Source organism: Vipera berus (genome assembly GCF_964194415.1).
Source record: "Vipera berus genome assembly, chromosome: Z".
NCBI lineage: Eukaryota > Metazoa > Chordata > Lepidosauria > Squamata > Viperidae > Vipera > Vipera berus.
The window spans coordinates 110948974-110961519 of NC_138205.1; the positions used below are offsets into that span (position 1 = coordinate 110948974).

The 12546-nt window shown below is 34.3% G+C and overlaps 1 protein-coding gene across 3 annotated transcripts in view; it reads right to left on the reverse strand.

Annotated features, from left to right (window-relative positions):
- ARHGAP21 (Rho GTPase activating protein 21) overlaps positions 1 to 12546 on the reverse strand; it is an 80081-nt gene that overhangs the window by 37089 nt on the left and 30446 nt on the right. For all 3 annotated transcript variants that reach the window (XM_081343209.1, XM_081343210.1, XM_081343211.1), the window contains 3 exons: positions 9770 to 9952; positions 9651 to 9675; positions 97 to 189 (listed from right to left, as the gene is read on the reverse strand). In XM_081343209.1, coding sequence (XP_081199335.1) covers positions 97 to 189; positions 9651 to 9675; positions 9770 to 9952 — 301 coding nt within the window. The remainder of the gene's footprint in view (positions 1 to 96; positions 190 to 9650; positions 9676 to 9769; positions 9953 to 12546) is intronic.

A 12546-nucleotide genomic window follows, 5' to 3' on the forward strand; every position in this document is an offset into this window, starting at 1 on the left:
TGAACTTTGGCATGAACTTTAAATTTGCCTATTATCTATAAAATTATACACCAAACTCAGAGATAAGATTACTATATACAGAGATGTGAAAGACACCTGTGGATAGTCCAGCTTCAAAAGCAGGCCCTCCTTCTCTAACTTGTTTAACAAATATGGTATCCACTGGCTCAGGCTTCTTTCTTGATTTCCCTAAAAGATAAGTTGAACATAAATATTGAGACCATGAAATATTTCATAGATAGAAAATCCTTGTAAAAAGTCAACATTTCATTACTGAAAAATTAATATTTTATTTGCATTTTGCAGAGACTATTCAAGTTTTGAATTATTGGTTTCATTGTAGTATCTAGTAATAAACTTTTCACAAACTGTGTAATATGTGGTAGACACCTAAATAGCTGAGTCAGATGGTAATTATGAAGATTTTCCGAAACAGCTTAAATAACAGCTTTGTGGATTGGTTTCTTGATGTTCACTTTTCATTAATATATGTATAGCTAGAAACAAACAAGAATCTTGAACAGCTGGATATTTGCAGCCCAGATAGACCATTATTACTGTTACTAATAGTAATAATAATAATGGCAGCAATCTTTTCAACAAGGCACAAAACAATAGAAATACACCTAGCTGAATTGGAAAGCTGAAAGACAGAAATTAACACCTTCCTATTATAATTGGAAAATACAATTTATATCTTATAGTGATGTGCAATGGATGAATTTAGATCAGGCATGTCAAACTCGCGATGTCACGTGACGTCCTGTGACATATCGGAACTTTTTCCCATTGCCGAAAATGGGATGGGCGCGGTTTCTCTGTGACGCTCCGGCCCGTGGGCCGGCAGTTTGACACCCTTGATTTAGATCCTTCTAGAAAAGACTATTTTTCTTTTGAAAAATTATATTTGAGTTTTATTACCACAAATTAGTTACTAATTAAGAAAAATAACTGTTGCTTGTGAACACTAAAGCACAAATAAAACAAAGTAAAAATGCAGTGTAGGGAAAGGGTATCTGCTGTTAATATCTAGTGAAGCAAAAACAGAGAATAACGTCTGATAAATGTTTAATGAAGTAATAAACTTGCAAACTCATTCATATTTACACATATAGGGAACGGTTGCTGGAATTGGGTATGTGTAGTTTAATGAAGAGAAGGGTGAGGGGTGACATGATAGCAGTGTTCCAATGTCTCAGGGGCTGCCACAAAGAAGAGGGAGTCAAGCTATTCTCCAAAGCGCCTGAAAGCAGGACAAGAAGCAACGGATGGAAACTAGTCAAGGAGAGAAGCAACCTAGAACTAAGGAGAAACTTCCTGACAGTTAGAACAATTAATCAGTGGAACAACCTGCCTCCAGAAGTGGTGAATGCTCCAACACTGGAAGTTTTTAAGAAGAGACTGGACAGTCATTTGCCTGAAATGGTATAGGGTTTCCTGCCTTAGCAGGGGGTTGGACTAGATGACCTCCAAGGTCCCTTCCAACTTAATAATAATAATAATAATAATAATAATAATAATAATAATAATAATAATAATAATAATAATAATAATAATAATAATTATTATTATTATTATTATTATTATTATTATTATTATTATTATTATTTCGCTGTCTTCCAATGAAAAAAAAAGCAAAGTTCAGTCTTTCACTGTCTACCTCAACATAAAGTTTTGAGACATGGTTGCAAGTAAACTTCTTTGCTAATTTTACTGCTTTACTGTTTTATGATCAACAAACTAGGTAAATAAATGGGCAGGTTTACTCAAAACCTAATTTTGAAATGTAAATTGAAAAATGCAAGCAAAGATACTATATATAATAAGGTTACTTGTATTAAGTTACCATAAATATATTTGTGAGGCAGTTAAAATAAAACAACCTAAACAAAATAGACTTAATAAATGGTGGCTATATAGGAGGGCATTTAAGCGAGACTACATTCCCAACATTGTTTGTTGTTCTGAATTATTTAGCAATAAAAACTTAATGAATTTCTTTCTTTATATGTCATATATTAATATATCAACTCACCTAACATTTCTCCTCTATATTTGCATAGAATTTCAACATTCTTCAGGGTTAATTGAAGGTTGTTACAAATTACCCCAACATTCTTTCTGCATCCTTTAGAATATCCTCCAACATCTATAAAGTTGTGAGAACTTTTTGCAAATACTTGGGGATTTATAGTGGTTGCCCTAACATTTACCAAGATTAAAGCTCCGTTTTCATACCCTTAAATTCATGAACCTCTCCCCAAAGAAGTCCTTTTAGAATACAAACCTTGAGCTACTTCAATGAAGTTTACTTCAGCTCTTGAGCAAGAGAAACTGATGCATGTGCTATGAACAGAAAATTCCGAACCCATTCTTTAGGAGTTTTTACTTAGCCACCATTCCACCCTGTTGCAGTCCAAACATTCTCGCACCTTACAACAAGTAATAGCAGCGTCCTTTAAAGGTTCAGAAGAAACAAATAGGCTCTGGCTGACACAGCTGTAGCTAATGATGAAACTTAAGGTCACACCATCCCTAAATGGGGCTGTAGCCTGTGAATTATCCTATTAGCTCCTTTTTGCTTACAGTCTTATTATATTAACACTATATGCTACAGAGTTTTTAAAAATAAGCAGCATGTAGATTATGGTAATAAACAAATAAGCCTAAAACATGATTAGTGCTTTTTCCTTCCATATTCTACAACTGACTGAGGTTTTTGATATATTTACTCTTTTTTATCCAGAAGAAAATTCATCAAACACTATTTATATTGCTAAATATGTTCTCCGAATTAAATCAGAAAAGAATTTCACATCCAGACAAGAATGAAACTGATTGTGCATTTTGGTAAAATTATTTGCAAAAATTTTAACTCAAGCTGATTGAAATTATTCATTTTTCAACCTATTTTCAGTGTAACAGAGTAAAGGAAGAATAGTTCTTTTTCATCTCAATAAACTTTATTTACACTATCTCCATGGTATGAGATGGCAAAAATGGTGCTCATGGAAATGTGAAAAGACAAATACTTGGTCTATTTTAAGTAAAATTTGGTTCATAAAATGATTAGCAATGGATATATATTGGCTGTACATATGTATTACTTTTCCATCTGCTGATTCTAGTATAGGCAAACAGGCAAATCTCAAAAGACCTGAAAAAAATAGGGTTCTCAGAATATTGAATGTTGGGGGGATGCTCCACAGTGAGCTGAAAAATGTTTAATAATTTACTGTAATGATTTAAAGGAATAACTACACTGCACTTTCTAAATAAGTATGAAGTGACTACAGCTGCAGCAAAAATGTAGCTCACATAGCCTTAAAATGATTCATTGATAGACGAAAATAAGGAAATTGAAATTGCAGTTGCCATGGATACCATTACACAAGATCAAAAGACAAATGGATAGAAGAAGTAACAGAAAACACAATGATAAATGCACAAAAATATCTTAGAAGGATTATATTTTCTACTTCATTTAACATGCTTCTCAAAAAGGAAAAAAGAGTATCATATTTAACTGAAATGAAATTGAATGAATGTATGTATACAGGTACATATGACCACAACTGAGCCCAGAATTTATGTTGCTAAGTGAGACAGTTAAGTGAGTTTTGCCCCATTTAATGACATTTCTTGCCACAATTGTTAAGTTGCTAAGTGAGACAGTTAAGTGAGTTTTGCCCCATTTAATGACATTTCTTGCCACAATTGTTAAGTGAATCATTGCAGTTGTTCAGTTAGCAGATGGTTGTTAAGTGAATTGGGCTTCCTATTTACTTTGCTTCTCAGAAGGTTGCAAAAGGTGAGCACATGACCCCGGGACATAGCAAAGGTCATACATATGAACCAGTTACCAAGCATCTGAATTTTGACATGACTGTGGTGTTCCTACAACTGTCTAAATGAATGGTTGTAAGTCAAGGACTACTTATATACACATATTCTCCACTTAAATAAGGTAAGTTATCATATACCTACATACCTTTATATCAACCTGTTGAATTTTAATTACGGTATCTAGTAATGTTCTCAATAGTGTCATTTATAAAAATAATAAAGACAGGATATAAAATAAACAATTCAAGGCACTGAGCATATCTAATATTCCCTCCTCCAAGTTTCTCCAAAAAGACAATCCTGTGAGCTGTGTTAGGCTTAAAGAATGATGGCCCCTAGATCACCCAGTTGGCTTTCATGCCTAAGATGGAACTAGAACTCAGACTATCTATTTGAGCAGTCTGACCTGGTCTGATGGGTTAGGGTTGGGGTTTTAAATACGTCTTAATTATTGTTTTAACCTTGGGCATTTATTTAATCGCTTTTAACTTTTGTATCCTGTTTTGTATTTATTGCCCTGTACACCACCCTGAGTCCTTCGGGAGAAGGGCGGTATAAAAATATAATAAATAAATAAATAATCTCCGAGTTAGTTCATAATAAAGACTGAAAGTACTCTATTTTGATTTTCATAGTTATAACTGATATAAAATGAGAAAATAATATCTGCATTCTAGAACCAATAAGCATTTCATCATAAAACACATTGAAGTATTCTAATAGCTCAACATTATCTTTTGTATGGAAAAAGATACAGAAAAGCTTTGACCCATCTCTCATTACACTAAAATTTCACATCATCTAATACATGTTTCAAATTGTAGAATAGGAAGCCCCATTTCATACAACTTCTAGTTCAGTTATGGAACATACTACCTCAGGATACATTATAACCTAGTTAATTGTAAAAGTTGTAAAACTATAACATAGTTAGTTGTAAAAGTTGTGAAACTTTGACAACTACTAACTACTTCTCATGATAGTGATGCATTATATCCTAGATTCAAAGGAAAAATTTGACACACAATCCAGGAGAAAAGCACTCACGTAGGGTAAATGATGTCTATCACCAACTTCCTAATTTTAACAACCTTAAATGTAGAAAGGTAATTTTTCAGAAAAAGAACCACCACAACAAAGTTATCACTAAAAGCCAACATGGGTTTGTCAAAAACAGATCATGCCAGACAAACCTTATTGCATTCTTTGACCAAGTGACAAAACTAGTGGACCAGAGGAATGCTGTAGATATAATTTACTTGGACTTCAGTAAGGCATTTGATCAAGTAGATCACAACCTATTACTTGATAAGATAGAAAAATGTGGGTTAGATAGCATCACCACCAGATGGATTCGTAGCTGGCTGACAGGCCGTACTCAGCGTGTGGTCCTCAATGGAACCGCATCTACATGGAAGGAAATGTGTAGTGGGGTGCCCCAGGGCTCTGTTCTGGGCCCAGTGCTCTTCAATATCTTCATCAATGATTTGGATGAGGGGATAGATGGGGAACTCATCAAATTTGCAGATGACACCAAGCTGGCAGGAATAGCCAATACTCCAGAAGATAGGCTTAAGATACAGGAGGATCTGGACAGACTCGAAGACTGGGCACTATGTAACAAAATGAAATTCAATGGTGAAAAAAGTAAGGTTCTAAATTTAGGCAGGAAAAACCAAATGTACAGGTATAGTATAGGTGGTATCTTGGTCAATAGTAGTAACTGTGAGAGGGATCTTGGAGTCCTAGTGGACAATCACTTAAATATGAGCCAGCAGTGTGCTGCAGCTGCCAAAAAAGCCAACACAATGCTAGGCTGCATTAACAGAGGGATAGAATCAAGATCACGTGAAGTATTAATACCACTTTATAATGCCTTGGTAAGGCCACACCTGGAATACTGCATCCAGTTTTGGTCACCACGATGTAAAAAAGATGTCGGGACTCTAGAAAGAGTACAGAGAAGAGCAACAAAGATGATTGGGGGACTGGAGGCTAAAACATATAGGGAACGGTTGTTGGAATTGGGTATGTGTAGTTTAATGAAGAGAAGGGTGAGGGGTGACATGATAGCAGTGTTCCAATATCTCAGGGGCTGCCACAAAGAAGAGGGAGCCAAGCTATTCTCCAAAGCACCTGAAAGCAGGACATTCCCACGACGATAGGGAATGGCAGTAGGTGTATGCACGGAGGGCCGTATCGACATCCAGGATCGCGCCCCCGCTCCAGAACATGTTAATTATAGTTAGATAAGCCAATGTCAGAAATGAATCATAACCATTTATGTCTCACTGATTGGTAATCAAGCAATCAATCAACAATGATTGATGGCTGTGAAGCATAATTTGCTAAGTTAGCTCCATCTATTACTTTCAAAGCACTTGCTTCTCAAGTTTATTCAAGAATTTCATACTTTTACCCAACTATGCCACTAGGTGGCTCCTGTGCATGTAATTAAAGCACCATCATAGCAGCAATTTCACTTATAAAGAATAATATGTCCATCATATCCACTATGACAAGTGGGCTCAAATAACATTGACTACCTTATATCTTAGCTACTTTATAAGGATGTAAAAACAGAAGGTTTTTTATGCTACTTTTATATGGCCATACTGAGCATGAATTCTGAGCTATTTATTCCCTTATAATACAGAATTTTATGGTGCCTTTTCTATGTTTTATAAATTAACTTCTTCTAAAAATGTTTTTAATAAAACACATTGAGACATACTGTGCATGCATCTATAATTGAGAAATCAGTAAGTTTTATTTTACAATTTTTCTTTCTTTTTAATTTATCTGAAAATGTATGGTTTAACATATAATTATGTATTTTATAAAGATGATGGGCTGTTCACAAAGAGACAGATTGAAAAACTCAGATGGCATCCACAACCAGAAAATCAAACCCCACTATTATATTTACTCATTCATTTTATTATTAAAGGAGGTCCTGGGGGGATGTCATTTTTATGAGAAGATAGTCAACTGGATACAAATCAAATCAAATAAATACATGGTCCAATAAAGTGAACTCCATGCATAGGAGAAGTTGTTCTAAATAAGCAAGCAACTTATTCTCTTTCTGAACTACTAGAATAAAGGAGGAATAAAAACATAATAATGAAGGAACCTAAATAATTAATGTAGTCCTCAACTGATGAGTGGAATGGAGACTGCCAAATATGGTTGTACGTTTTGACAGTTATAAAGCAGATCATCACAAGACCAACCTGATTTTAAGAATGCTTTGGTTAGGCAACCATGATGATTATTAAGTGAACCCATTGTTTGCTATGGGCATTTTTGCCAAAAACTAGAAGTAGCCAGTTTTCAGCAAAAATATTGTAATTGTGGTCATGTGTGTGTGTGTGTTGGGGGCAGCCATTAAAAACTTCAGAACTGGGTCATAAGTACTTTGGGGGTTCTGTCATAACTTTGTAAGTTGGCTAGCTGTACCCCTATTGCTTCTCTGTAGAAAGTCAAGGTGACTTTCATGAACCTATACTCGCTGCTAAATGACTAGATTTTTTTTAATGTATCCAATGGCCAATAAAAATTGACTTGATAAATATTCATGCTATCTTAAAACTACCATCCATTTCCCTTCATTTTAATTCTATAGTTACTTAAATGGCAACTCCCTCTTCTTTAATTTACTCCATTTTGTCCCTTTCAGTCTCTTGAACACATAGGCTTCCATCTTTCTCAATTGCCAATATTTACTTCATCATTCACAATTGTAAAACTAGCATTTAAATTTAATTTTTTTCATCCGTGCACATGTAAACCCAAGCTGCTATTTATTGCCCTCAAAATGCATAATAACAGGATTCTTTTAAGGTAGCACATGCTGACATCGTTTACTATTAATACATCCACCTGGGACAGACCCAAATACTGAAAATCACAAGAAAGCAATATCCTCCCTATCTTAAGTTTCTACTTTCATCTGCTTCACATTCTTCCTAGAGATATTGTCAAGGATACAATTTCCTGGCTTCAAATATAATCCTCACTAGCTCTTGTAATTAGTTTGGGGTAATAAAGAAAGTAGTTGAGTTCTTCTCAGCTAAGGCTGTGAGCCAAAGAGTAACTTTTCTTTTTCTCCCAGGAATCTGTTGCAATGTATTCATGATATCAGGTAACTTGGAAATTGTATTTTTCCCAGATACCTAAGGTCCATACACAGGGCCTAGCTATTCACCAAGAGAGACAGACAGATGTGGAAAAGATCTTTAAATCACCCTTAGAGATGTTTGCCCTACATCAAATCTGTTAGTTTGATAAACAAATTGGTTTGAATTTTATCTATGCTACTGTGTTCTTTTTAAATGCTTTATTGTGTTTTTGTATGTGCTAAACCATAAAGAATCCTGTGACTGGGCAACATACAAATTTAATTAATATTAAGTTAAAAAGTTATTTGTCTACGTGTATCAGTATGTCATCAGTTTTAATTTATGTCATCAATTAAAACTGGCTTCCTTGTGCTTTTGTTGATTTCTACCAAGAAGGATTTATTATCACATTTATGATTCTAAGGATTCAAATAGAAGATCCTGATAAGACAAAGGGAGAGATTTTCTCTAGATATCTTGGATTATTTCGTACTGTTTCCTATATCCAAGGCACTGCTGTATATGCCTCACAAAGGAACAAAAATATGAACACATTTCTTCATAAAGTCTATTGATGAGCCTATTGTCACCAAGCCTATTGTCAATTCAACATTGAACAAACTTCTGTATTCTCATTATCGGATATGAAATGATAACTTGATCTAGTATAAGTTTGGATGAGACTTATTTAGAGAAATCCTAATCTGTAATTTTCACACCTGTGCTTAATAAAAATAATGTAGTATCCTACTACATCCTATTAAGGTTCAGGCAGTCCATCTGACTTATGGATAACTTATACCTATGAACAGGGTGTCTATTAGTAAAAACGGTGAACAGCATTCTTCCTTAAGCCAGTGAACTGCTAAAGCTGTGCAATGTTTTCACAAATTACTTAGTATATTTATATTATACACACACACACACACACACGTACATATAATATTATAAATATATTTAAATATATATTTAATATATAGCCTGTTTTCAGCAGATCATGAAAACATTGTTTGGCTTCAACAGTTCATTGGCTTGAGGAAGGAGAACTTACATACAAATCTGAGGTAAAGACAGACTTGGGAACAGATCTCATTCTTAAGCCAGGGACTGCCTGGATAAATGGTTAACTCTACTTGCGTATAATATGCAATTCCAGCACTCTGATAATAATTTCCAATTTCATAACGATTATAAAATATATTTAATATCTACAACTGAACCTGACTAAAGCTTGTCAGAGTTATAGTTAAGGGCCAGATTCCCTTAAGACAAACTTATGGAACTGTGGGTATTTTCCAGCCTGCTAACTACTCTGAATTCAGAAAACCTAATTTTTAAGGGTATATCTCTTTCATGAGCTGTATAACTTTCCAATTAGCATTTTTACATTCAAATTAACATAAAAATGTTATGTAAATTATTTTTGAATAAAAGATAGAGGAAAACATAAAGTTTGCCAATCCTTCAATTCATTATGGTTATGTAGATGTCCAGATTGTTTTTCTTGTCTTTTACTACTAAATTTTACAAGAGGGAAGAGTCTACTTGGTAGACAGAAAATGCTACATAGCATTTTACAAATTTCATATATAACTTAAATAACACACTACCAATATTTCATCCATATATTCTAAATATTCACAAAGAAAGTTAAATACAATTATCAAAGAGAAAACATACCACATCTATTTCCGTTCTCTTCATCCTGTAAAAGATGCAGAAAAATCCAGAGTCACTATTTTTTTATTACAACCCTCTCATAACTATAAATGGTTTTATTTATAATTCATTTCACTTACTTTTAAAGAAATCTGAATAGCAGATTCTGGGGGGTAAACAATAAAATGTCTTAAGGTAAAACCAAAACCTATTGGTGATCTTCGTAAAACTATCAGTTTGAGTCCAGGCCAAGATAAAGTTTCTTCATCTTCTGACAATGACACTGTTTCACACTGCCCTTTTTCATCTTCATGTTTGGATACCTAGTAAGAGACAAGAAAAAGCAAACAGTTTAGTGTCTTTAATTTCATGTAGTACATTATGTTTTTGGAAGCAATTTTACTCAGGGAAGTGGACCTGTGCAAAAGACTCTTATGTTATTCTGTTGTTTTGTTATATATCAAACTGTGCTTCAATTACCACATGTTGATTCTATCAGTTCTTCTACTATAATTTTATAACATAAATAAAACAGATAAAAGAAAATTATATATCCTTGTCTCTACCTTATCCTAAACCATGTTATACCATAAAACTAAATTCTTGCATTAGCTTTTTGTTCATAGTAAAGATTTCTCAAGTGTCCTGGTCCAACTCGTAATTTTAAGGTGTTTCACATTCTAGCATGACTTATCTTGTCAAGATCTCGCTGCAGTTAATCAAGGAAAGAAAAAACACTTCAAGTTCTTTTGTTCTCTCCCTACCCACCTTACACTAAGTATCCAATCTCATATTCCTTTGTTTTCCAAAACCCATTTGTTAATTTTGCATGTTCCTCTCTTATATGCCTTTATTCTTAATTGTAAAATCTTAAGCAAAAGCGGTGCACTTAGTACCTCTATATGCTTTTTAAATGTAGTCTTCTAATTTGTATAAAATTCCCCACTGTCTTCCACAATTATATCCGTATTAAGTGTAGACACTTGTATAATGTAACATTAATGTTTACTAGTATCCACTATTTTAATAGATACTTTCCTGTCATTTGTAAGGTTATAGCCAGCCTTCTAAGTATCTTTGCTACTCTATTCCTTCATAGCCTCATGTCTTGAATAGTAAGCAAGTTGTCTGATTTGGATCCAACTCGTATCTTTTTTCAATTGTTCTGAAGTACAGAAAGTAGTTCTAATGAAGATACCCAAGAGTAACATGGGAACATTTTAGTTTAATTCAACTTGATTATATATTGAACCAATTAATTTAACTTAAAAAGTTATACCCTAGCATTCTGATTATTTAACCAAAGGTTCTGTATAGGAAGTATACGCAGTCTTGATTCATTTTTCTAGTTAATAATAGAGTCAAAGGATTTGCCTCATGGCATACTTCCAAGATTCCCAGGCATTTGGAAGGAAACACCTTGAACTGCAATGGAAACTATGGCAAGGTGTACTGTACTATAGTACAAAACTACTGTTCATATCTCACCCTCCCACACAAAGAAGCCTTGGAGAGGAGAAGTAAAATTTAGTTCCAAGTTTAAGGACAAGTTTAATAATCAACAACTACTAATTTAAAAATCAAATACCCAAGAATCAGTATTATTTCAAGGCTTACTGAATATCCATTTAAATATATATAGTCTATTTTAATATATCTATGAATCCTTTCTACCCAAGAGAACTTATTTCATATTTCATCACATTTCCAGACAGGGCTATTAAGGGACAGGCTATCTGCAAATGCAATAAGGGAGAAAAAAATGTAGTTTTACTGCCTTTATCACCACTAGATAATCTTAACAGTAGCTCTAATCCAAGCTCAACTGTATTTTGTCCCTTGTTAAATGCCAGGAGCATTCTATACATCTCTTCTCCCAGTTCATCTCCTTCATCTCTTCTGTGAACCACAGAGAATGACAGAATCCACAAGAAGGCAGGTGTGAGTCAATCCAAAATCTTGTGGTAACCCAGGCTTCAGCCAGGCAAGTGCAGCAGACCGGCAGGACACTTCCCAAGCTCTCTCTAAAGCCTATCCAGGTTCCCTCAGTTGTAAATGTACACTGATCTACAATAGTGGTGCCAGAGAACTTAATGGTAATCAGTGCATGATCTGATCATGACAAGTGAGTCACCAAAAGCTCTCCCACTTTCAGATACAATGAGAAAGCCAGACCAACTGTACAACCTCTGTCCTGTTTCGGGTACTTAATGACATGGGATAGGCCCATGGGTGTCATGGTGATTATGAATTCCTGAGCTGCTTCTGATCCCAGTCTTAAAGAGGCTGCCACTCAAAGACCCTTAAGACCTGAAAATTGAGTTCAAGCAACTTAGGCTGCTATGCAGTAGGAAGCTGTACATAGCAACAATCCTAACTGATCCTTAGAACCCAACAAAATGATCAAGGTATCAAATTTGGCAACCTGTGAAGCAGCATTCTTGGAACGGAATCCTTTTAAAAGGTGTTCCAAAGTTGGAGCAATGCAATAGATTACTTTGCAATACTTTGTCATTCTGGTGAGAAAGTAACATTATCTAGTAATTATGGGCCCCAATGCAAAAAACATTTTTGATCTAAGGTTAATGCATTTACATGGTTACCATATTCATAGTGGAGGGATAAAAAGAAACTGGTGTTAGACATTGAGAAACCACTAAGACTTTCCAAGCTATTTCTCATGAAGAATACTTGGTTTGCATAGAAAAGAGACTGATCTATAACTGAAGTACGAAATATATATTTACAGTTTTTAAAATCCAGACGAAATGTCATCTCTAGCAGTTACATGTGACAAATTGTATAAAAATAAAATTAAAAGTAAGAGTTAAAATACTTCTTTTAATATATGATAGGACAGGCATGTATAGGTCTTCTAAATTGTAGTTCCATCATGTGTAAGTATTGTCATGGGTCG